General features: G+C 41.9%; 1 protein-coding gene across 1 annotated transcript in view; it reads left to right on the top strand.

Moving 5' to 3' along the window:
• The first annotated feature begins 3,396 nt into the window (after nt 1-3,396).
• PRKAR2A (protein kinase cAMP-dependent type II regulatory subunit alpha) overlaps nt 3,397-27,259 on the top strand; it is a 157,400-nt gene continuing 133,537 nt past the window's right edge. Inside the window, exon 1 of the mRNA XM_084634923.1 lies at nt 3,397-3,804. Coding sequence (XP_084491049.1) covers nt 3,549-3,804 — 256 coding nt within the window. The 5' untranslated portion in view covers nt 3,397-3,548. The remainder of the gene's footprint in view (nt 3,805-27,259) is intronic.

Here is a 27,259-nt window from a genome sequence, read left to right on the forward strand (position 1 = left end):
TTTTATTCTTAAGGTTAAAGCACGACAGAGAAAACATTAAAAACAATAAAAGGACCTACACACATGCTAATAAGCCTACCAGAGTTCACCCCAACCCTAACATGAGGTCTGGCTGGAGCAGAACCCCAGCCAAAGTGTTTCTTTTGTGGTCACAAGTTCATCACAGCTTCTGTTCAGAACAAGCACAGTTCAGGGTCTTTGATCTGGAGTTTCCAGGAACACATAATTAGTACATGATGGGGGTTCCTCCCTAGAATATAGCTTCAAAAGGGTGAATTCAAGGTGGGTCAGTTGCATTTTCCTTACCCCCATGTACTTCCTAGGAAATCTACTTCACACATATTGTTCCAAAAAGCCCTTTGAAGTTCACAATACCTTCCAGAGATTGTATTCAGTCTCCTACAGAAGTTACATACATACATTCCCATGATAACACATACACAATTGCATTTTTAATGCAATGGACCCTAAAGGTAAAGAAGGTATAACTTAATTCAATAAAGTTCATTCAGGGTACTGTCAGTCTTGCCCACACATTTTGTATTTGTTGGCAATATGCAGAACACCAGGTTGCCCTTTCAAAAGGTTTCATTCGTCACTTTTGCCTCAGCAGCAAAGACAGACTCTTGGCTGCTTCAGCTTCAAGAGCAATCAGCCAGATTGTCCCAGGTGGTCAGCTTCGTGAAATGAATATGCCAACCATGGAAGGCTGAAACAGACTACATAGATATTTAAATTACCCTTATTAGGCTTCAGGGTTAACATAAATTACGATGACTGGGGTAGATATTACTCATAAGGCTGCGATATAGTCACGGAGGTCACGGAATCTGTGATTTCAAAGACCTCCGTGACTTCAGCCAGCACAGGCTGGGAGCTGCAGGATCCCCTGCTGCCTGCAGAGGCAGAGAGCTGGGGGGTATCCCCGTAGCTCCCAGCCACCGCAGATGGCAGGGGAGAGCACTGCAGCTCCCTGCCACCACTCCCAGCCACCACAGGCAGTGGAGGGACCCACGCCGCTCCTGGACACTGCAGGGGGCAAGGGAGATCCCCGGGGTGCCCAGCCATGGCCGCGGGGATTCCTGCTGCTGTGGGCAGCAAGAGGGACCCCGGAGTTTCTGGCTACTGCAGCCAGCAGGGGGAGGGAGAGACACACCCCTGCAACTCCCAGCCACGGTAGGTGGCAGGGAGGATCCTCAGAGCTCCAGGCTGCTGCAGGAGGCAGGGGGGACTCCCACAGTTTGGAGCCACAAGCAGAGGGGAACCCTGTAGCTCCCAGCCCCCTCCCTCTCCCAGCTGCCCAAGTATTTTTAGTAAAAGTCAAGGACAGGTCACAGGCTTCTGTGAATTTTTCATTATTGCCCCTGACTTGTTTGTGATTTTTACTAAAATTATCCCTGACAAAAACTTAGCCTTACTCATAAGCACAGTTTCAGTCTGTTTCTAGGTTCATTGAAACAGCATTTTACAGTCTCATGTTCCCAAACTTTTCTTCCGAGCTTTCTCAGGGCCAGAAACTATTTCCCACCCTCTTTCCTCCCCAGAATGAAAGCTTAAATTCTGAAGAAACAGACACGTCTAATTTAATAGTGACAGCATGTACTGGCCTATTCCAGCTCTGTCCAACCCCTGATGTATATAATAACAAAAATAACATAAGTAACACTTACAGGATGTTTTGTATGTTCAAAAGTCTTGAAGAATTAATCTTCACAGCTCCACTGATGTAGGTGTATGTTGCAATTGCCATTTTACAGATGGGGATACTGAAGGGCAACTCTCATCCCCTCAGTTGTCTGCAGGATGGCCATGAGGAACAGGGAAGTGAAAATTGCCTAAGAGCTGACAGCAGGCTAATCATGTTTCCTGGGAATCCTGGCCACTGATCCTATTGAAAATTCCAGGGGAAGGACCCTAAGGCCCTCTCTCCCAGCCCTTGGGAAGGATCCACTGAGCCTGGGGATCTCAACTAATTATGGAGGACAACAAAAAAGAAAACAAGGGTGGGTGAGAAGGTCAAAGGGTCAGAGAGAACCTAAAGGGGACACTGAGCAGAAGGTGTCAAGGGAGACAGCAGATGCTGCCCAGAGGAACTCCGCCCAGCTACGTGAAGGGAGGGAGAACCGGAAATAGGCCCACAGTCGCAAAGAAGCCCCTCAGCCAACATCCCCTCCCTTGTGTTATAGACGGCCACTTTGGCCATCGCCAATAGGTTGACGAGGAGGTCCCACGACTTTGTGGGGCCACAGATTGGCTGTGTGTAAATGAGAAGATGGGGAGAGAAGTCAAGCAAAAAATGTAATAAAAGATCTAGGAGGAGCCAGAATAGGGGCTTCTTGGTAGCGGGGAAAAATAGGGGTAGGTAGTAGAGGAACTCAACTCCATGAGTAGTGGCCAGAAGGACAAGCCCAGATCCTCCTCCAGAGCAGTTGGGATGTGTGTGCATAGGAGGGGCTCGGCCCCTCCCCCGAGGCAGTTGGGGGGTGTGTGTGTATAGGAAGGGCTCGGCCCCTCCCCCGAGGCAGTTGGGGGGGGTGTGTATAGGAAGGGCTCGGCCCCTCCCCCGAGGCAGTTGGGGGTGTGTGTGTGTATAGGAAGGGCTCGGCCCCTCCCCCGAGGCAGTTGGGGGGTGTGTGTATAGGAAGGGCTCGGCCCCTCCCCCGAGGCAGTTGGGGGGGTGTGTGTGTATAGGAAGGGCTCGGCCCCTCCCCCGAGGCAGTTGGGGGGGGTGTGTGTATAGGAAGGGCTCGGCCCCTCCCCCGAGGCAGTTGGGGGGGGTGTGTATAGGAAGGGCTCGGCCCCTCCCCCGAGGCAGTTGGGGGGGGTGTGTGTATAGGAAGGGCTCGGCCCCTCCCCCGAGGCAGTTGGGGGGGGTGTGTATAGGAAGGGCTCGGCCCCTCCCCCGAGGCAGTTGGGGGGTGTGTACAGGAGGGGCTCAGGCAACGGAGACGAGGGCTGAGAAGAAGGTTTCTCCTCCCCCAAGTCGAGGAAAGAGGCGGAGGCCTGGGTCGGGGAGACCCGCGCCGCACCCCAGCAGAGGGGGCATTGCCGGGTCAGGAGAGGGAGGCTCGAGAGGCAGTGCACGCTCGAGGTGATTGGAACTAGTGGGCCTCCCGATGTCGTTCCCGTCACATCAGATTCCCGCGTTCTTCTGCTGCGCACGCGTACTGCTTTCTTTTTCAATTCAACCCACACTATGCGCATGCGCATTATTCCCCCTTCCTCCCCCAGGGCGGGTTTAGTGTATTATGATCCGAGGACGCGCCTTCTGCGCGTGTCCCTACTGTGACGCACGCGCATCCTCACCCCTACCGTCTCTGGACAGGTCGACTTGTCTTACCTCTGAGCGCATGCGCAGCGCTTGTCCTCCATCGGGCTCCGCCCCGCGCCTCCCGCAGAGCATGCGCAGTCGCATAGCTACTGTTCGGAGCGGCTTGTGTGACAGCAGAGGCGGGAGTCAGCGAGCGCCCTGAGGAGGGAGGCCCCGAGCCCGCCGGAGCCCAGGGAGCCGGAGCCAGCCGGGGGAGGCGGCCCCAGTCTCCGGCACGATGAGCATCGAGATCCCGCCGGGCCTGACCGAGCTGCTGCAGGGCTACACGGTGGAAGTGCTGCGGCACCGGCCGCCCGACCTGCTGGGCTTCGCTGCCGACTACTTCACCCGCCTGCGGGATGCCCGCGACCAGGAGGCCGCCGCCGCCGGGGGCCGCAAGGCGGTCAGCTTCGACGGGGAGCCCATGCAGACCGAGTCCAACGGCGAGGAGGAGCCCGGGCGGGACGACGAGGACGAGGACTCCGACTTCGAGCGTAAGGGCCGGGAGGGGGCGCGGGAGCCGGCGGCGGCGGGGCGGGGCGGGGTCCGTCTCCCGGGGGCGGCTGCCGGCAGGGGGGAGCGGGGCAGGCACCGGGAGCCGTCCCGCGGGGGGCACGTGGGCAGCGGGGAAGGGGCGCCCCCTGCCGGGGTGCGGCTCCACCTGCCAGGCCCAGGGGTCCCGAAGAGCCGTAGCAGGAGGTGCGGGGACACAGCTTCCATGCAGGAAGGGGAACGGCAAGAGGTCTGGGCTTGGGTCCCTCCCTGTAAACTGTCTCTTCGGGTGCGCGGTTCCTTATGTCCCACGTTTTGCGGTAAAAGCGACGGGCAAAGCGAAGTAGCGACTGACAGCGGTAATGCTGGTAATCCTCGGCTCTGAGCCTGAGCGCGTCCCTCTGGAAACGAGGCACCGTGGAGAGCAGCGATGGCAGGGAACTATCGGGGTCCCCTTGTCCGAGCGGGCGGGGAGCGGGCACGGGGCTGTCAGAAGGTTATTCTCCTGCCCGCCTTCTTCCCGGGCTGTGTGTTCTCCGCTCATCCTCCTGTAGTCCTTCCTTACTGAGAGATGAATTTCACAGCAAAAACCTCAACAGTTCTCATCCTTCCCGAACGTCCTGGGCCACGGTAGCTGCAGATTAATACAAGACAGGGTGGTTTGAATGGGGGAAGGGAATCTAGGGCTGCTGTAACCCACACATGATGTCCCTTCGGACATGAGCTTGCATTGGTGTGGAGCCTGCTAGTAATTGTTTCTTAGCTTCTTCTGCTGGGCTTTTCTATCTGTGTTCTTTACCGTTTGTTATCCATGCTATTAAGAAGCTACATATTTGGGTTCTGAAGTGTTCTGCCCCGTAACAAGTAGATATGCAGTTGAAAAGGCAGTTTGCTGTACAAAGTTAGGCCATTATTCCACTGCCAGAGAGACATCCTGGAGGAAGGAATCAAATGTAAGCAGCTACCCAGTAACTGCCAAAACGGTACTGTAGGGTCTCACTTGAACCATCAAAGATTGAAATGTCCATCCTGCTGAGTATGCAGTATGTAAGATCATGTGCTTTTGTGCGGCCTTTTACAATACTTACCACAATATGGTTATTTAAGGATAGAGTTGCAGCCATAACTGTTTCCCCTTGACTTTGAGTATGAACGTGGTGCTTGATGTTTTTCTCTGTTTACCTAAAATTACACACTATTATAAAGAATTGAAATCTGCTGCTAACTTTATTACTTCGATTGTTAAAAGCTGAAAATTCTGAACATCTAATATCCTTTTCTCCGTTTATGTGGGGTTTTTTTGGGTGGTAGTGGTGGGTGCTGAGCTCAGTCTACGTAATGGAATGCTGATGTGGATGTAGCCTAACAGTGTGTGGGCAATTCAGTTTCCTAAATAATCATAATTAGTGTAGGGCATCTGATGCTTTTTTCTTCCCTGGGAACTTTCCTTCTCTGTGCAGTTGGTGGGGGTCGGAAGGCTTGTATGCTTTGTTTGCAGTTCCTGTCCTGCAGCCAGAGGGCAAAAGTGAGCACTTTTAAGCGTTTACCCCCTGAAAGAATCCTCTGCCCTGCTCTGTTGTTGCAGTAGAAAACACAGTAGTTATGTATTGGAAGAGCAGGTAAAAATGTACCTGCTTTTGGTCTTGTACAGAGTGCTTCCTGGCTTAATATCAGAAGTTTTGCAAAAGCATCATAGGACCTTTTTGGGGGGAAAAAAGCAATCAAGAGTTTCAAGTCCTTTTAAAGTGTTATCTTCTATAAAGTGATATCAGGTAATAGAGGAAGCATCCAATCCACCTCTGAAGGATAAATTGAAGCCTTTATAGTCCTTTTAATGGTCAGTGATAATAGTTACTTTACAAACATTGACATAGATCAGTTAATATTGTTCACCTTTAAAATCTGAGTAGCCTCATATTTTTCTATACTGTGCTAGGTAAGCTAGATCTATTTTCTGTCTTTTGATTAGGAAATTTGGTACACTGAATCAACTCACTTGACCGACTCAGTTTGTGCAAGGTTTTCAACAATTTAATTATTTGAATATTTTGGGGGAGGAGAATTATGGTTATTGGTACTTGTTGATGTGTTCTCTTCAAGCTGTCAAATGCAATTCAGTTTCGGGTTTGTTTCAGAGCTCTCTTTGGTGGCATAACAGCCTCTAACATTAAAGTGCTTTAACATTTAGCAACATATTCACCAAATGAACAAGTACCTCCATATTTGATAAATCTTTGGAAATAAGGAAGGCCACAAAGCATAGTACTATTAGCCCCAATTTGCTTCTTTTTTTTTTTTTTTTGCTATTAAAAGTAAAATAGCTCTTTACACCTATTTTGCAACTTATTTGTGCTATTGCACATTGTAATGCTAAAACAGGACATTCCTCTCTTGGACTATTTGTAAAGCACATTATGTATGGGCACTACCGCAATAATAATTAGTGCTAGAACTACTTCTTTTACTTTGACGTTGTTGCAACTAACATCTATGTGCCTTAACTTTTTGTAATCACAATATTATTTTATACCCTGCTGTGGCTTTCAGAGTCCAAAAAGAAATAGGATTTCACTGTCTTCTAAAGTTTTGAGGTTACTGTGCTAGATCTTGGAGGGAAGCCCTAGCAAACTTTGACCAAATTAAATTAGGCCCTTGGTTTTAGAAGGGAAAGTGTGGTTTAAAAAACAAACATCACCCTGTCTCATATAAAACTCAGCAAACTTTGGAGTTTTGGTTCTCCCCCTAGCCTCACCCAGTATTGTTGAAACCTTCATAAGTCAAAGTATTTAATGATTTATCCTTGTTGGTAGTATAGCCTTAAGATAGCAAGTCCTTTATTTTTCATAGACATATTTTAGCATAACGGGATATGTTTTGAAATTGTTTAAGGAAGAACAGATCTTGAACGAGAAGAATAATGTATGTAAAAATGTAATGGTTTATACATGAGACATCATCTTTGAATCCAAGAACCAATTCGTACAGATTTAAGTCTGAAGGATTAAATAAAGGTAACTCCTGTTAGTGTTAATGGAGTTATGTTCAAATTTTCCTTGCATTGATGAGACAAGCTTAGGGGATGTAAAATATTTAAAATAAGTATAGATAGATACAGTACTGTCAAATCTAGTTAAATTATGCATCTAGTACAAGAAGAAATTTTGATAGGTAAATTGTTGAATATAATCAGAGCAAATATAAAAAAACCTGAATCTGATGAAAGGGGAATCTGCTGCTTGGACATTTGGATAATTAAATATGTTGATGGTTTTCATTTCATTCATAGAGGTTTTCATTCTCTTTACTTTTGATTAGTGATGATTATGGGCTGGCTTGCCCTGTGTTTAGGCTATGAAGAAGGTCATAATAAGCCGTGTATTTCCTTTCTGTTCTGTTCAGGTTTTTGGACATAACATGAAAGCTTTGGCTGTGTGTCTGTTTGTCAGGTGTGACGTGTTATCCAGCTTTTATTCTTTTCATATCTGTATTCGATTTTTAGTACCGTATTTCCTTTGTTACACAATTGAATTATGCTTCATACGAACAATGCAACAGTTAGGGAATCTTCATTTACATGCTAATGAAGGTCTAGAAAAGGTGTATCAAGAATCTTTAGCAACACAAAAGGAATGTTTGATTAAAATGTTAACAAAAAGGGGGAAGCAACACAAGCCAAAAGAGAGAAAAACAGGTTAGAATATTTAGATATCTTAAATGTATTTAAGTCAGCAGGGCCAGATGAAATTCATCTAAGGGTACTTAAGGAATTAGCTGAAGTGACATCAGAACTGTTAGCGATTATCTTTGAGAATTCATGGAGGACCGGTTAGGTTCCACAGGACTGTAGAAAGGCAAACATAGTGCTTGTCTTTAAAAAGAGGAACAAAGAGGACCCAGGGAATTACAGACCTATCAGCCGAACTTTGATACGTAGAAAGATACTGGAACAAATTATTAAACAATCACTTTGTAAGCACTTAAAGGATAAAAGCCAGCATGGATTTGTCGAGAACAAATCATGTCAGACCAACCTAATTTCTTTTTTTTTGACAGGATTACTGGCCTAGTGGAGAGGAGGGAAGCTGTAGACTTGATATATCTTGTTTTTCAGTACGGCTTTTGACAGAATCCCCCATGACGTTTTCATACGCAAAGTAGGGAAATGTGGTCGAGATGAAATTACTCTGAGGTTGGTGCACAATGGATTGAAAGATCGTAGTCCAAATGTAGTTATCAATGGTTTGCTGTCACACTGAGAGGGAGTATCTAATGTGGTTATTTCTGGGTCTGGGGTATTATTCATTCTCTTTGTTAATGACTTGGATAATGGAGTGGAGAGTATGCTTGTAAGATTTGTGGGTAACACCAAGCTGGGAGAGGTTGCAAGCACTTTGGAGGATGGGACTGGAATTCAAAATGGCTATGACAAATTAGAGAATTAGCTTGAAATCAACAAAATGAAATTCAGTAAAGATAAGTGCAAAGTACTACGCTTCGGAAGGAACAATCAAATACACAGTTACAAAATGGGGAATGTCTAGGCGGTAGTACTGTTGAAAAGGATCTAGGGGTTATAATGGATCTCAAATTGAATACAAGTCAATAATGTGCTGGCATTTACCCAATATTAAAATCTTTAAGCAACTGCAACAAAAAAACACCCCAAAAGCAGCTCTCTAGTGCCCCCTTTTGCAGGGCCAACCATGGCACTTCACGTGCTCCCTGAAGTCAGAAAGTTATGGGTGTGTGCTTGAAGAAGGGTAGCTCGTGCTAAAAGCTCGGCATCAGTCTTAACAGTTAAGTAAAAATAACAAAATCAGAATTTGGCTGTTTGTGCCTTTAAATAAACACAACTTCAAAGGCAAGTGCTTAATTGCAGCGCTTGAAGGCGAGGCCCTGACCTAGTCCTGGGATTCTGAGTTAGCACTGATGAGCTCTTCCTCTGTGCCAGCACTGTCCCTGAGAAGAAGCAGCCAGCCTTTTTAATTAGTCTGCTGGCTCCTGATTTGTTAGTGTCTCCTCCTGGCCCTTCCAGTCCTGTGGAGGACCAAGTCTTGGTAGCCTGGGCTTCAGTGGGTTTTCCTTGAGCAGGGGGATGTCAGAGCTCCAACATCTCCAGTAGCAGGCAGAGAAGGCCTGGCAGACCCTTTCACAAGCGCCTACTGGTTTGGCTTTATTTTAAGCCCATGTACATTTTTGTTCATCATATTTTGGTCATCTCGGTCAAATACAATCCTTGCCTTCATTTACATTCACTGAAATCTCTTTTGATGATTCATCTCGTCCTCGGAACTTATTTTATGTTTAACATCCTTTGTGTAAAATTACTTCACTTGTATTCTGTATTTACTTTGTTTCCTCATTTTTTTTAAATGAAACCTAGTTTTTGAAGCTTCTGAACTTTTTTAGTTTAATATAGCAATATCTCTTCTGCACTAGCATGTTTGATAGCCATGGAAGTTTCTACTGTATTCTCTCTTTTCCAGGGAGAATAATCCCACCCCCCTTTATCTCTCTTCATATTTTACCTTTTTCAGTCCTAGTGTTATAATTATTGCCCTATAGTGCACCAGCTCTAAGTCAGTAGCAGATTGCCTATGTAGATACTCTAGTTCTGTCAACTGGAAGATTATATATACCTAAGAACAGTGTCATTTTCCACAACGCAACCTCTTGCATTTTTAGAGTATAACAGGGATATTTTAGTTTTCTTTGCTCAACTGTTGCCATATAGGCTTTGCAAGCTAATATTTTACTTTCCTCTTTTCTCCTTGGTTAGCATATTTGTTATGAAACATCTAAATATCCATTTTAAAAAAATGATCTGTCTGTTCTTTATGTAAAGAAAGTTAAATCTGCCTGTTGGTCCCAAGTAATAAATGAAATCTTTAATCAGCTCCTCAGCCATCATTCTTTCATTTCTGCTTGCAGTTGGTCCCAGGATATTAGAGAGACCAGGTGAATGAGTTAATATCTTTTATTGGCCCAGCTTCTGCTGGTGAAAGAGACAAGCTTTCAAGTTGCTCAGAGCTTTTTTTGGAACCTTGTGTATGAGGAAAATGTGTCCAGGACCAGTTGAGCAAATAAACTAATGCTGTCAGTGACATGAATGCAAGCAGTGCATTTTTTAAATGATCAGTCTTGTCAAAAGTACCCAGTAATTGTGCTATCAACTGGAACAGTTGCAGAATTGGCCTAAAGCAACTTTGTAAAACTTGGTTGCCTGCGGTGAGTAATCTTTTAGATCTTGAATATGGGCTAGTAATTAATCTTGGCAGTTTTATGAGGCTGGACTAAAGTTTACGTAACTTATTTTTTTACATTACTGTGAACCTACTTAACAAAAAGATTCTTTAAAGCCCTGTGGAGCGAAGAATTGTCAAGATTAAAACAAGAGTGAGTAAAGATTAGCAGTATCAGATGATCCCAACACAAGTGAAATGTAGCAGACACTGATGCCTTCACAGAGTTAACTTGGTGTCCAAAACCACTTGATTTCATTCAGCATTGGCTTGCTTTAATAAACAGAGTTGCTGAGCATGAAAGGCTAAGATGCCACATGGTTTGTTTTGCATGTCCATAAATCTGCCTTAACCTCTACTCCTATTAATAAGAACAGCTGACAACAGTGGCTTGTAAGAGGCAGTACAACATTTGTTTTACTAAACTACAAAGTTTCTTAATCTCTAAGAAATAATTTCTATGGGTAGCTCACAAGTCTTCAATATCAACTGTACTGGGAAAAGGTAAACTACAATCAGCTCTTTAGCAAGACATCAATTGGCAATTTTATAGAGTAAGCTAAAAATCATGCTGACCACAGAAGTTGCCGGATTGGAGAGTGCTGGACTAGAGAGGTTCACCCTGTAGTACAATCACCAGTCTTCTAGGGTAGAAAGCTCCCTCAATTTCTAATGTAAAAAACCTTCCCCAGACCTTTTACCCTTCTTGTAAAACAACAAGAACAAGTAGTTAAGGTCTGTATGCATCATAAAAAAAAAAAAAATCTCTGGCGGGACGGGAGGATTACTGAATAGAGACATGGGGGGCAGGAGAGAGAAGACAAAAATCTAGCATACACTAGAAGAATGGCCATACCACTGGGTCAGTTCAAAAGTCCATCTAGCCCAGTATTCTGTCTGCCGACAGTGCCAATGCCATTTGCCCTCTGGTATTAATCTAGTATGACCCGATTTGGTAACCACGTTGTCTCTTTTCAACTCCCCCCCTGCATTTTTGGTGGGATATAGTATTCTTTTAGTCTTACGGTCTTATAAATTGTTGCTTTGTGCTGCTAAGAAAATGGCTACCGACGAGCTGAAGTAATTTTGTATATAGTTTGTGAAATGCTTTGGAATTCTTCAGGAACAAACATGCAAAATATATATTTATTAATGCTGAACATTTTAGGATAAATTCCTAACTTAGTTTCATCCATTAGAAGTGCAGTGTCCTGCATGTGCTTAGTAATATTTATCAAGTTTTATAAATAATTTTAACATGAATGTTTAGTGCTGCAGTGGGAATAATACAGTAGAGAAAAATCTACTGGGATCAGTCTGCAAGCTAAATGGGTTTACCTGAAGGATTACTGCAGTGCTCTTTACAACAAACTTGTTTATATAAAGAGCTAGCGTTTACATATGAATGATAATCCCTTGAAAAATGGGAACTGTAACTTTACTTTATAGCTACACAAATACACTCCAGTAATTGTATTACAAGAGCTTTGATTGCTTCCAGTGACTAAATTCATAAATATGAATGTCAATCAAATAGACATGTGGTTTGTAGAGTTATGCTATTTTGGCTTATCTCTTCTAGTTTATTTTCTGAAATTTTCACAAATACCACCAATTCTACAAAAATGGCAAGGTGCGAAGTATTGTGTGTCATCTTAGAATGCTCTTATGTAGCACTGTAACAGATGACTTACGAAGGAGGCAAGGACATAGTTTAGGGAGGTAGGTAGGTTGTATTTCTGAGCAATATTATACAAGATCCATCCAATGGGCATCACAAAAGGGCAGTAAGGAGACATTAATACCAAAGTGTCAATTCTACATAAAGATCTGTGCATACTGAGTCCTTGTGAAGTCTTGCAAGAGAGAGGCCTAAAAGAAAGAAAATATCATGTAATAAACTCAGTCACTTTTTCAAGCTGACATCCTTCCCTCAGCTGATGCAGTGTTTGGTGGAAGATTTCAGAGTAACAGCCGTGTTAGTCTGTATTCACAAAAAGAAAAGGAGTACTTGTGGCACCTTACAGACTAACCAATTTATACAGTCAGGGTGCAATTCTACATGGGTAAACTGAATCATTCTTCCCTCTCTAGGGATGACTTACTAACTTCTGCATCCTGCTGTGAAGACTAGAAGAGGGAGGGGACTGAGAGGGAAAACTTTGTCTTATCTTATTTTTCATTCTTAGACCTGTGTGTCAGACAGTCTGGCGCTCCCTCAAAGGATGGCACTATGTCCAGGGTGTTTTTCTGGCTAATGCTTATTTGTTGAATAGTTTGAAAGAGAAGAGGGTGTTCCATCCCTAAACTTCATGTCAAGGCTCTGCTGCAAATTATTTGAGCTGAATAGCACTTTAAAGCTTTGATGCAGGGTTTTTTTCAGCTTTGGAATTCACCATTCTGGAGAATCCTAAAACTAGACTCAGATTAGACATCTAGTCTGCCTCCAGTTGCTATGACATGGAATGTCCCACTGTGAAAACTATCTGATGTGGAGGTTCCAAGAATGAAAAGTCACAGGTAAGACAACTTTCCCTTTCTTTCCCCCCAGAGGGATAATTCTGGAACTGATATGATTTAGACAGGTTTCAGAGTAACAGCCGTGTTAGTCTGTATTCACAAAAAGAAAAGGAGTACTTGTGGCACCTTAGGGACTAACCAATTTATTTGAGCATAAGCTTTTCGTGAGCTCTGATGAAGTGAGCTGTAGCTCACGAAAGCTTATGCTCAAATAAATTGGTTAGTCTCTAAGGTGCCACAAGTACTCCTTTTCTTTATATGATTTAGAATAAGAGTTTAAGACCAGAAAGAACCACCAGATCATCCAGTGATCTCCTGTATGTCACAGGCCACTGGCACACTGAACCCAACAATCAAAATCAGACCAAAACATCACAGCCCAGTGAAGAGTAGGCGATGTGCCCCCACAGCTCCTATTGGGAGGCAGTTTCAGACCCTCACTCTTTGATGATTAGAAACCTTCTTTTAATTTCATGGACAGTTTATGCCCTGGTGTTCTTATGCCAACATTGTTCTTTAGCTTAAATAACTCTTTACCATTCCTGGTGCTTGGTGTATTTATAGAGAGCAATTATATACCTATTCAGCCTGCTTTTTGTTAGGCCAAACAAGCCAAGCTCTTCCAGTCTCTCATAACATAGGCACTCAGTTATCCTGACCATCCTAATTGCTCTTTTGTGCACCTGTTCAAGAAAGATTAATTCAAACTGGAACATGGGTGACCAGAATTGTATACAGCATTTCAAAGGAGGTCTTACCAGTATCTTGTACGATGCCATTATTACTTCTCTATCTGTACTGGAAATGTAGGATGCATTATGCAAGACATTTGCCTTTTTCACAGCCTCATCACATTGGTGACTTATAATCATCCTGTGTTTGACCAGCACACTCAAATCTCCCTCCTCTTCTGTTGCTTCCAACTGATGAGCTCCCAGCTTATAGCAGAAATTCTTTTTAGACCTTAAGTTCATGACCTTACATTTCGTACTGTTGAATCTCATCCAGTTTTTCTGTTACTCCCGTCTTCAAGATCAGCCAGATGTTCCTGTATAATATTCTGATCCTTTTCTGTATTGATGATGCTTTCCAACTTTGTATCAGCAGCAAATTTCATTAGCACACTCCTCCTCTTTGTGCCAGGGTGATTGATAAAAATATTCAGTAAGATTGGTCCCACGACTGATCCTTGATGAACTCCACGGGTAACCTCTCTCCAGTCCTATGCTTTGCCTACTTTTGCCAATTCATCAATGTTGTAAGTCTCTTGGATCCTACAGTAGTGTAGGCTGTAGGGATGCATCTTAAAAAAACAACCAAAAATCATGCTCATGGTTTTAGTTTGTCTTTATTTTTGCAAAAAATAACAGATTCCTAAACCCCTGTTTTAAGGGGCTAAATCTTTGTAAGTCCGTCTTATCTCTGATTATGTGGATTTTGATTAGATCGGTTTCTGAATGTTTGAGTAATATTTTGATTAAATACTTATGCAATTTCATGTATATAACCTTTTTTTGAATTGAATTTAAATATGGGTTGTCTCTGATATAGGATAATTAGCCTGTTGCTCAAATGAGGGTCAACATTCCCTAATTACATAGGGCTCCAATCTTGCATTGTACTCCACATGAGTAGTCCCTTGTACCCATGTGGAGTCCCCCTGAAGTCAGCCTTATTTCTTACTGTTGGAAGCTTTTGATTACTATGGATATAGTACTTTGTGGTTTAATTGTGAATAGTAATGTGAGGGTGCAATTTCTGGGATATATGTTTACTTCTTTCAGAGTAGCAGCCATGTTAGTCTGTATCTGCAAAAAGAAAAGGAGGACTTGTGGCACCTTAGAGACTAACAAATTTATTTGAGTATAAGCTTTCGTGAGCTACAGCTCACTTCATTGGCTGCATCCGATGAAGTGAGCTGTAGCTCACGAAAGCTTATGCTTAGATAAATTTGTTAGTCTCTAAGGTGCCACAAGTACTCCTTTTCTTTTTATGTTTACTTCTGTACACTAATTCTTCTTTCTCAGGACCTGAATAAGCTTTTGTATGTAAAATCTATGAGGAGTTAACAGTTAGCTTAGCTTTAAAACAGACTTGTAATGTGTAGCGTATGCTGCAAGTTTCTCTGTAACAGTGGCTTGATGTTGCATTTACTAGGCAAAACATATATTTTTCTTGTGGGTAAGATTTGTAAGTGGCAATTATGAAGTTTTTAATAACAGTGAGTTAATCTGGAATTTGTACCTTACATAGATAGGTCGCACCTGCTGCCATTAAGGTAGTATGACATGCATTTCTGATAACTTTTATAGTGCATCTCCAAAGGTGAAAATTTCAGCGGCTGCTTTGATCTTTCTGAACAAAATCAATTATTCAGGGACAAATCCCCATTGATTTGTAGTACTCAGTAATAAAGCAATAAATGGTTGCTGAGACGAGTAGAACACCAAAGCAAAGTTTCTCGGAAGTGTTTTATTGAGAGTATATTTAAAAGCAATAAACCCTAAAACAGAGCATTTTTTTTTTCCCACTTGAGAGTATGAAAGTGTCTTGATCAGCATTTTCTTTACTCTGAAACAAAGATGACTGAGTCTGCTTTGGAGGTGACTTGCAAAGGAGAAATCAATCATTTTGCCCTTTCTGTCTGTTCTCAGTTTATAAAAAGGACTTAAGCAAACAACAAAGAAACTGCCTGCTTTTTCTCTTAGAAATATTAGTAATACCAAGTCTTGTCTCCTGTTCCTTTGCTGGGGGATTCCTTGGAACTGAGAACTAGAGTGCAGCTTTGTGAATCCTCAGTTTGAATGGGTGAGGGCTCTTTCAGCTTTCACGGAGAGCTTTTTTCCCCACATGTTCACCAAATGTTTGGGTTAAATAAGTATTGATAATAGGCTCTAAAGAGTCTGTTTAAAACACCTTTATCTCTGAATTGCTCAAATTTGTCTCTTATGATGTTGGCACTTGAATATCATGGTGATAGGAGCCTTTGAAATAATAAGTAATAATAAGAGTAATAATTCTACTAGTCCTCCAGCAAACATGGAGAAGTCAAAACCTGATGTCTCTAGTGTAAATACAACAACAGAAAACAAAGCATATTTAATATCTTTCAGGCTTTTTTAGCTGTAAGAAAGAAGCAAAGTGGGAACAGAGAAAATGTACAAATGCCTGAGTATGGTCAACTCTTCCACTAACAGAAAAGGAGTACTTGTGGCACCTTAGAGACTAACCAATTTATTTGAGCATAAGCTTTCGTGAGCTACCGCTCACTTCATCGGATGCATAAAGTGACTGAGAATGGAAACTAGATGCAGCATTTGAGAAACATATGCTGTGTGACTATGTAAGGAATAATGCATAGCCTCAAGCTAAAAAAAAAAAAAGGGGGGGGTGGAATTAGTTTCTAAATTATTTTAATTTTCCATGACAGTGGACAACATAGATCTTTAAATTTATAATTTTTATACAGTTTATTTCCCATAACTGTTCCCATCTACATGCTAAATATATTCAGTTTTTTCATAATGAAGAATGTTTGTCTTTAAATTAATCTAATTATGTGGAAGTTTGGACTAAATTAGAAATTTTTTTAGAAGCTGTTCACTCTTACCATTCAATGAGAATGGTAGAAAATAATTGCCAAATGACCATAAGAATGGTCATACTGGGTCAGACCAAAGGTCCATCTAGTCCAGTACCCTGTCTTCCGACAGTGGCCAATGCCAGGTGCCCCAGAGGGAATTAACAGGTAATCATCCAGTGATCCATTCCATGTTGCTCATTCCCAGCTTCTGGCAAACAGAGGCTAGGGACACCATCCCTGCCCATTCTGGCTAATGGCCATTGATGGACCTATCCTCCATGAATTTATGTAGTTCTTTTTTGAACCCTGTTATAGTCTTAGCCTTCACAACAACCTCTGGCAAGGAGTTCCACAGGTTGACTGTGCATTGTGTGAAGAAATGCTTCCTTTTGTTTGTTTTAAACCTGCTGTCTATTAATTTCATTTGGTGAGCTCCTAGTTCTTGTGTTATGAGAAGGAGTAAATAACACATCCTTATTTACTTTCTCCACACCAGTCATGATTGTATAGGCCTCAATCATATCCTCCCTTAGTAGTCTCTTTTCCAAGCTGAAAAGTCCCAGTCTTATTACACTCTCCTTATACGGAAGCCATTCCATACCCCTAATAATTTTTGTTGGCTTTTCTGAACCTTTTCCAAGTTCAATATATCTTTTTTGAGAGGTAGCGACCACATCTGCATGCAGTATTCAAGATGTGGGTGTACCATGGACTTATATAGAGGCAATATGATTATTTTCTGTCTTATTATTGAGCCCTTTCTTAATGATTCCCAACATTCAGGAGGCAGAAGATGATCTTGATATCAACACAGACACCAACTAAGGCAGAGATCATTCAAGCCATCAAATCCTTAAAAAAATGGGAAAGCTCTAGGCAAGGATAACTTAAATGCAGAATTGTTCAAGGTAAATCCTGAGTTAGCAGCATCTATCCTGGCCCCTCTATTTACATCAATCTGGGAAAGGGAAAAAATGCCAGATGAGTGGACCAATGGGGTTATAGTGAAGATACTAAAGAAAGGAATTCTCTGTGATTGGAATAATTGGCATGGTATCACATTTTTATCTGCGCCAAGCAAAGTATTATGTAAGATCATAGTCCAGCATATATCAGAGGCAGTTGATAGCGTTCTCGGAAAAGAGCAAGCCGGTTTTCGGAAAGGCGTGGATTCACAGACCAGTTCTTCACTCTATGAAACATAATAGAACGATGCTTAGAATGGCAACAGCAGCTCTACATAAACTTCATAGACTTTGAGAAGGCTTTTGATAGCATTCCAGCCTATGGTGCATTCTGCGGGCATATGAATCCCTCTTCATATAATCATCATCACCAGAAGCTTTTATTTCAACTTTACATGCAGTGTTGATTACAGTGAGCTCAGTTTTGAAGACGAAACAGGAGTATGTCAGGGGTGTATCATGTCTGCAATCCTCTTCAGCATTGCCATTGACCGGGTAATGCAGCGTACAACAGCAGACATGCCCAGAGGCATTAGATGGACACCCTTCTCATTCCTTGAAGAACTGGATTTCGCAGATGATCTCGCTTTCTTAGTACATACCATATACAAGAAAAAACAACTTGACTCAACGCATTCAGCAGGCAAATTGGACTGAAAATCAATCGTAATGAGACAGATATCATGACTTTTAATATTGCCTCACCATGACCAGTACGGATGGAGGATCATGTTCTCATCAGTGTAGAAACATTCACGTACTTGGACAGCACCATCAGCCAGGATAGTGAAACAAGCCAGGACATCCAGAACAAAATCAGTAAAGCCAGGGACACCTTCAGTAGCCTTAAATACTGTCTGGAAATCATCAAAATACAACACCAAAACCAAACTCAAGATTTATCAAAGCTGTATACTTTCAATTCAGAAAATTACCTTCAATTCAGATTTCAGAAAAATCTCAACCAAGATCTGTTGACACCGTGCAGCCAATGATGAGCACCATCATTGTCAGGAGGCGTTGGAGATGGATTAGCCGTGTGCTTTGGATGGAAAATGATTCCATCACCAGAGTAGCAATAAGATGGACATCTGAAGGCAAGCGACAACGAGGCTGCCCCAAAACAACATGGCAAAGAGCTGTGGAAACTGAGCTGAAAAACCTGGGGCACAGCTGGTGAACCATTGACAGACTTGCCAGAAACTGATAGGAATGGAGGCGCTTTGTTGCTGCCCTAAACGCCAGAGACGTAATGGGAACATGATGATTCTGAAAACTGACCATTTATTGCTACCCTTTGTTTCCTATCCATGAGAGGACCTTTCCTCTTATCCCATGACAGCTTAGTGTTTCGTATGAAGTTTATAATTTACCTATACTTTCTATTAGACAAATTTAAACGTCTGTATTTTCACAAAATCGGGGAAATTGTTAGGTTCCTTTTATAATTATTTCTGTCTTGTATTGAAATGAGTATGGTATCAGTACAGCCATTTACAAATTTATCAGTAATTCAGTATGTATGGTTTTGAGGCACATTATGTATAAAAATTTGCATCTATTTCAGAAGTTTCCCCTCACAGAATATCATATCCTTTATTCTCACCTTTGTTCTTGAACATGGTCTTTTGCAGTGAATTCTAATACATCACCTCTGTATTTCTCCCCATTTATCAAATATTTAAGTCTGTAGTGAACTATTTTATTTCTAAAACTGGATTATTTTTACAACTGTATGATAGAACATTTTAGTGCATTATAAAATATTATAAATTATAATTCCGTTTTAATTGTCAAAATGAACAAAGTTAACCTGGTACTGTATTATCCTTGCTCTTTTATTATGTTTCCGATTTTGCTAATTTGCAGTGGTTTTCTGTCATTAGTGTAAAATTAGTAAGGTTCCACTGTAAATTAGTAAATGGTTGAGTAATCCAGTGACATGCTCTAGATACTGTATTATTGGTGTGTAAACCAGAGGTTTCCAGACTGTGATTAGTGGCAGGTCACTTGTTGCTGGCTCTCCCCGGTTCCATTTGGTCAGTTCTTTTCTCAAATGGGAGGGAGAGTTGCTGTGGTTCACTTTTTTTAAAAAAGGGACAAAATGCTAAAAACAGCCAAAATTATACATTTTCTTAATATTTTTCCTGATAAGCAACTGCTTTAGCTGTCCCATGGATGTTATGCTATTGCAATTGAGAGAGGTGCAGTGATCTATGTGATAACAGATGGGAGGGACATATCTATGAGACAAGGGTATGGCCACCTATAAAAAAAGGTGGGACTGATAGAAAAAGTTCTTCTAAGTAATGTGAACAAGATTGGATGGAGGAAAAACTAACCCCTCGCTCCACAAAGATCCCTTGGAACTAACAAAGTGTCTGCAAAATTCACCCCTACTGTTTTGCTTGTCTTGATGAATCCCTTTACCATGCTTCATCGGTCTCCTTCATTGTAAACTGTTCCGAGAAGAGACTCTGTATTTGTACATATCTAAAATGTCTATCAGACTGGTGCAAATTAAAAGGATGAAGACAGTTACCATTGTGAAAGTCTTTTTAATAGATTGCATATTGGGTCAGTCATTAGAAGCTATGAAATTGGGTTTTAATGGAAAAATATGTTTGCTGAACTATCAAAGAATAATGGTGCCATTTGCAGCAACGCTGAAGAAATGGCATGGCCATTTCCCAGCAGAGTGACACATGTATACAAGTGTCCTGTTACAAACAGTGACAGGGTGAAACTGCTCTGAAGGGATTAAGGGCTGCCTGGTAGGTACTATGGTAATACGAATAATAAATAAAAATATGACTCAGCAGGGGATTGAAGGAAGAGGTGTGTCCTCTTTCAGGGGCTGACAGAAACAAGGAGAGAGGCTTCTGGGTACTGCAACCTGTTTTGTTTTAAGTTACTTCATAAATGTTTTGTGTATGAATAATTGTACCCTGAGGCCAGGGCCTGAAACAGGCTCTGGCATGGCACTGGTTCATTCCTGAGGCTGGTGAGTTAGCCCACCACTTTATACAATTGTAACTTTATTAGGAGTGAAGGTACTTTCTTCCTATTCCTATGAAAATGTACAGTACAACGTTTCTGTGAAAGCTCCAGTTGTTTCATATTTTCATAATGAGGCTTCTCTGTTTTCAGCTGAGCACTTTATCACAGGAAGATCAAAATGTTATGCTTTACTTTTCATATCTGTATACATTTTAATGAAGTATTGAATTTTTGAGTTCATGTATATTCTTAGCAGTAAAAATGTAAAAGGTCATTTCTCAGAATGTGTATTTTAAATAATCTCAACTGAATCCTTATGATAAAATTTAAATGGTTTTCAAATGAATCCATTTTCTTTGGATACTTTCTCATAATTTTTAAAAACATTTTCTGGTACACACAGTCTTTCATTCTACATTACAGCTTTAGTACTTCCCAAATAAGGATTTTTAGAGTCTAAGTTTTAAGTCAGCTATATTAAGAGATTACTCAGGAGGTTTATTTATATTATATATTTGCCAAAACAAATTTATATCTGGATTCCATAAGACCCCTCTATAACTAGTTGTAGAGGTAGGTTTATGCACTTTTTTAAAAAGGGCCTCTAGTAGCTTATCATTTTATTGCTTTGTTGGTCTCTTCTGGACTCTTGCCAATTTATCTATATTTTTCTTAAATTGTGGTGCACAGAACTGGACACAGGACTCCAGCTAAGGCCTCTTCAGTGCCAAGTAGAGCAGGACAATTACCTCCTGTATTTTACACACGATGCTTCTATTAATACACCCCAGAATATTAACCTTCTTTGCAACTACATCACATTTTTGATTCATTCAGTTTTTCATCCACTGTAATTCCTAGAGCCTTTTCAAAAGTACTATCACCTAGTCAGTTATTCCCCGTTTTGTAGTTGTGTATTTGATTTTCCCTTCTTAAGTAGTACTTGGCACTTGTCTTTTATTGAGTTTCATTTTATGGATTTCAGACCAATTCTCTAATTGGTCAAGGTTGTTTTGAATGTTAATCCTGTCCTCCAAAGTTCTAGCAATTCCTCCTGACTTGATGTAGTCTTAATTTTATAAGCATCTCTCTACTCCATTATCTAAGTAATTCATTAAGTTATTGAATGTCAGACCAGGGTAGACCCCTATGAAACCCCACTAGATACGTCCTCCCAGTTTGACAGCAAACCATTGATAACTACTCTTAGAGTGCGGTCTTTCAACCAGTTGGGCACCCACCTTATAGTAATTTCATCTAGACCACATTCCTTAGTTTGTTTGAGGATGACATTTGGAATTGTCAAAAGCCTCACTAAAATCAAGTTTCAGAGTAGCAGCCGTGTTAGTCAGTATCCGCAAAAAGAAGAGGAGTACTTGTGGCACCTTAGAGACTAACCAATTTATTTGAGCGTAAGCTTTCGTGAGTTACAGCTCACTTCATTGGATGCATACAGTGGAAAATACAGTGGGGAGATTTGTATACACAGAGAACATGAAACAATGGGTGTTACCATACACACTGTACGAAGAGTGGATATAAGGTGGATAGAAAGCTGGCTAGATTGTCGGGCTCAACGGGTAGTGATCAATGGCTCCATGTCTACTTGGCAGCCGGTATCAAGTGGAGTGCCCCAGGGGTCGGTCCTGGGGCCGGTTTTGTTCAATATCTTCATAAATGTTCTGGAGGATGGTGTGGATTGCACCCTCAGCAAGTTTGTGGATGACACTAAACTGGGAGGAGTGGTAGATACACTGGAGGGTAGGGATAGGATACAGAGGGACCTAGACAAATTGGAGGATTGGGCCAAAAGAAATCTGGTGAGGTTCAACAAGGACAAGTGCAGAGTCCTGCACTTAGGACAGAAGAGTCCAATGCACCGCTACAGACTAGGGACCGAATGGCTTGGCAGCGGTTCTGCAGAAAAGGACCTGGGGATTACAGTGGACGAGAAGTTGGATATGAGTCAACAGTGTGCCCTTGTTGCCAAGAAGGCCAATGGCATTTTGGGCTGTATAAGTAGGGGCATTGGCAGCAGATCGAGGGACGTGATCGTTTCCCTCTATTGGACATTGGTGAGGCCTCATCTGGAGTACTGTGTCCAGTTTTGGGCCCCACACTACAAGAAGGATGTGGATAAATTGGAGAGAGTCCAGCGAAGGGCAGCTAAAATGATTAGGGAACTGGAAGACATGAGTTATGAGGAGAGGCTGAGGGAACTGGGATTGTTTAGTCTTCAGAAGAGAAGATTGAGGGGGGATTTGATAGCTGCTTTCAACTACCTGAAAGGGTATTCCAAAGAGGTTGGCTCTAGACTGTTCTCAGTGGTAGCAGATGACAGAACAAGCAGTAATGGTCTCAAGTTGCAGTGGGGGAGATTTAGGTTGGATATTAGGAAAAACTTTTTCACTAGGAGTGTGGTGAAACACTGGAATGCATTACCTAGGGAGGTGGTGGAATCTCCTTCCTTAGATATTTTTAAGGTCAGGCTTGACAAAGCCCTGGCTGGGATGATTTAGTTGGGGATTGGTCCTGCTTTGAGCAGGGGGTTGGACTAGATGACCTCCTGAGGTCCCTTTCAACCCTGATATTCTGTGATTCTAAGAGTAATCAGGGAAGGTGAGCTGTTGCCAGCAGGAGAGCAGGGGGCGGGAACCTTCTGTAGTGATGATCAAGGTGGGCCATTTCCAGCAGTTGACAAGAATGTGGGGGGGGAATAAACATGGGGAAATAGTTTTACTTTGTGTAATGACCCGTCCACTCCCAGTCTCTATTCAAGCCTAGGTTAATTGTATCCAGTTTGCAAATTAATTCCAATTCAGCAGTCTCTCGTTGGAGTCTGTTTTTGAAGTTTTTTTGTTGAAGAATTGTCACTTTAAGGTCTGTAATTGAGTGACCAAAGAGATTGAAGTGTTCTCCAACTGGTTTTTGAATGTTATAATTCTTGACGTCTGATTTGTGTCCATTTATTCATTTATGTAGAGACTGTCCAGTTTGGCCAATGTACATGGCAGATGGGCATTGCTGGCGCATGATGGCATAGATCACACTGGTAGATGTGCAGGTGAACGAGCCTCTGATAGTGTGGCTGATGTGATTAGGCCCTCTGATGGTGTCCCCTGAATAGATATGTGGACACAGTTGGCAACGGGCTTTGTTGCAAGGATAGGTTCCTGGGTTAGTGATTTTGTTGTGTGGTGTGTGGTTGCTGGTGAGTATTTGCTTCAGATTGGGGGGCTGTCTGTAAGCAAGGACTGGCCCGTCTCCCAAGATCTGAGAGTGATGGGTCGTCCTTCAGGATAGGTTGTAGATCCTTGATGGTGCGTTGGAGAGGTTTTAGTTGGGGCCTGAACGTGATGGCTAGTGGCTTTCTGTTATTTTCTTTGTTGGGCCTGTCTGTAGTAGGTGACTTCTGGGTACTCTTCTGGCTCTGTCAATCTGTTTCTTCACTTCAGCAGGTGGGTATTGTAATTGTAAGAACGCTTGATCGAGATCTTGTAGGTTTGTCTCTGTCTGAGGGGTTGGAGCAATTGCGGTTGTCTTGTAGAGCTTGGCTGTAGACAATGGATCGTGTGGTCTGGATGAAAGCTGGAGGCATGTAGGTAGGCATAGCGGTCATTAGGTTTCTGGTATAGGGTGGTGTTTGTGTGACCATCACTTATTAGCACTGTAGCGTCCAGGAAGTGGATCTCTTGTGTAGACTGGTCCAGGCTGAAGTTGATGGTGGGATGGAAATTGTTGAAATCATGGTGGAATTCCTCAAGGGTTTCTTTTCCATGGGTCCAGATGATGAAGATGTAATCAATGTAGTGCAAGTAGAGTACGGGCATTAGGGGACGAGAGCTGAGGAAGCGTTGTTCTAAGTCAGCCATAAAAACGTTGGCATACTCTGGGGCCATACAGCTATATCAGAAATGTAATGTAATATATGCCATCATGTGCCAAATTCTGTCAACTGCTGGAAATGGCCCACCTTGATTATCACTACAAAAGGTCCCCTCCCCTCCCCCCACTCTCCTGCTGGCTATAGCTCACCTTACCTGATCACTCTTTTTACAGTATGTATCGTAACACCCATTGTTTCATGTTCTCTGTGTATATAAATCTCCCCACTGTAGTTTCCACTGTATGCATCCAATGAAGTGAGCTATAGCTCACGAAAGCTTATGCTCAAGTAAATTTTAGTCTCTAAGGTGCCACAAGTCCTCCTTTTCTTTTTACTAAAATCAAGATATATCACATCTGTTGCGCCCCCCTCCCCCCCCATCCACTAGGCCAGTAACCGTGTCAAAGAAGGAAATTAGATTGATTTGGCATGATTTGTTCCTGACGAATCCATGCTGGCTATTCCTTATTACCCTATTATCATTTAGGTGCTTATATAGTGATTGTTTAATTTGTTCCAGTGTCTTTCGAGGTATTGAATTTAGGCTGCCTGGACGATAATTGCAAAGGTCCTCTTGTTCGCCTTTTGGAATATAGGTACTGTGTTGGACCTTTTCCAGTCTTCTGGGTCCTTGTCTGTCTCCGTGAATTCTCAAAGATAATCCTGACAGTTCTGAGGTTGCTTCAGCTAGTTCCTTAAGTACCCTTTCTTTGGGCCATGATTTGAATACATCTAATTTGTCTAGATATTCTTTAACCTAGCTCTTTCCCTATTTTGGCTTGTTTCTTCCCCATTATTAGTATTGTCATAAATATAAAGGGAAGGGTAAACCCCTTTGAAATCCCTCCTGGCCAGGGGAAAGCTCCTCTCACCTGTAAAGGGTTAAGAAGCTAAAGGTAACCTCGCTGGCACCTGACCAAAATGACCAATGAGGAGACAAGATACTTTCAAAAGCTGGGAGGAGGGAGAGAAACAAAGGGTCTGTGTCTGTCTGTATGCTGGGTCTTTGCTGGGGATAGACCAGGAATGGAGTCTTAGAACTTTTAGTAAGTAATCTAGCTAGGTATGTGTTAGATTATGATTTCTTTAAATGGCTGAGAAAAGAATTGTGCTGAATAGAATAACTATTTCTGTCTGTGTATCTTTTTTGTAACTTAAGGTTTTGCCTAGAGGGGTTCTCTATGTTTTTGAATCTAATTACCCTGTAAGATATCTACCATCCTGATTTTACAGGGGGGGATTTCTTTATTTCTATTTACTTCTATTTTTTATTAAAAGTCTTCTTGTAAAAAACTGAATGCTTTTTCATTGTTCTCAGATCCAAGGGTTTGGGTCTGTGGTCACCTATGCAAATTGGTGAGGCTTTTTATCCAACATTTCCCAGGAAAGGGTGGGTGCAAGTGTTGGGAGGATTGTTCATTGTTCTTAAGATCCAAGGGTCTGGGTCTGTAGTCACCTAGGCAAATTGGTGAGGCTTTTTACCAAACCTTGTCCAGGAAGTGGGGTGCAAGGTTTTGGGAAGTATTTTGGGGGGAAGGACGCGTCCAAACAGCTCTTCCCCAGTAACCAGTATTAGTTTGGTGGTGGTAGCGGCCAGTCCAAGGACAACGGGTGGAATATTTTGTACCTTGGGGAAGTTTTGACCTAAGCTGGTAAAGATAAGCTTAGGAGGTTTTTCATGCAGGTCCCCACATCTGTACCCTAGAGTTCAGAGTGGGGGAGGAACCTTGACAAGTATTAATTGTGTTGGCTATCTAGTAACCATTAATCTTTAAGGTGAAGACTGATGAAAAATAAGTACTTAACACCTTAGGTTTCTTGAAGCTGTCCGCTATTAGCTCTCCTTCTCTGCTAAGGGAACCTATGGTTTCCTTTATCTCTTGCTCCTGATATATTCGTAAACCCTCTTCTTACTACCTTTTATGTCCCCTATTTGGTGTAACTCATTTTGTGCCTTAGACTTTATGATTTTGTGTCTCTGTGCTTGCACTGTTCTTATGTACTCCTCCTTAGCAATTTGCCCATGTTTCCACATTTTGTACTATTCCTTTCTGATTTTCAAACCATTAAAGAACACCTGATAAATCCATATTTGCCTCACTATTTTTGCTATCTTTCCTTTGCATCAGGATAGTTTGCTGTTGTATCTTTAATGCTGTCTTCTTGAGAAACTGCCAGCTCTCTTGAACTCCTTTTATCCCTTAGATTTTCTTCCTATGGGATCTCCTAGTACTTTAACAAAGCCAAAGTCTGCTCTTTTTGAAGTGCACTGCCCTAATTCTGCTGCTCTCACTCCTTCCTTTCCTTAAAATCACAAAATCTATAATTTCATGATCACTTTCACCCAAAGTGCATTCTACCTTCAGATTCACAGCCAATTCCTGTTGGACAGAGAGTCTAGTGTAAAATGGCTGTCCCCCTAGTTATTACTTCCATATTCTGAAAAGTTGTTCCCAGTACATTCCAAGGAGTTATTGGACATTTTGTGTCAGGGTGGATTTGATTTAAATCATGATTTAGATCACTAGTCAGGAAGACTTGATTTAATCATGGATTTCTACATAAATGTGCATTCTTGTTGGTTGTTATAACCTTAACACACATTCTTCACAACTCAGAGATGGATGTAGGTTTCATTTTTAGAAGGTATACACTATACATTTTTAAAGTGATTTATTTTGAAAACTTTTCAGATTAATTTTACGGCTATATCAGAAAATGAGTGAGTAGTTATTTCAGTTACTAAAGGTAATTGAAGCAGATATTGATGAAGTCATTGGGAGGTGAACTATCTCCAATTCAACAGGTTAATCGTTAATATTTGGAGGATTTTCTTGCCGTGCTATATTAGGAGGAGAACATCACCAGACAGACACTTAAATTGTTTTATTTAACTAAAAACAACGTGTTATGTTCTGGATTTTTTTCTTCAACAGCTAACACAATATTTTAACAAAACAAGCATATGAATTTCTGAATTTAGTTAAAAGAACAAGGAGTACTTGTGGCACCTTAGAGACTAACCAGTTTATTTGAGCATAAGCTTTTGTGGGCTAAAATTCACTTCATCGGATGCATGCAGTGGAAAATACAGTAGGAAGATTGTCTGTCTGTGTATATATACACAGAGAACATGAAAAAATGGGTGTTTCCGAATTCAGAAGACCTAAAAATGGGATTACTACAACCAAAAAACTTCAGAAACAGACTACAACGAGAAACTCCTGAATTGGAATTAATTTGCAAAATGGACACCGTTAA

This window comes from Lepidochelys olivacea (assembly GCF_965140295.1).
Source record: "Lepidochelys olivacea isolate rLepOli2 genome assembly, chromosome: 7".
Lineage (NCBI taxonomy): Eukaryota > Metazoa > Chordata > Testudines > Cheloniidae > Lepidochelys > Lepidochelys olivacea.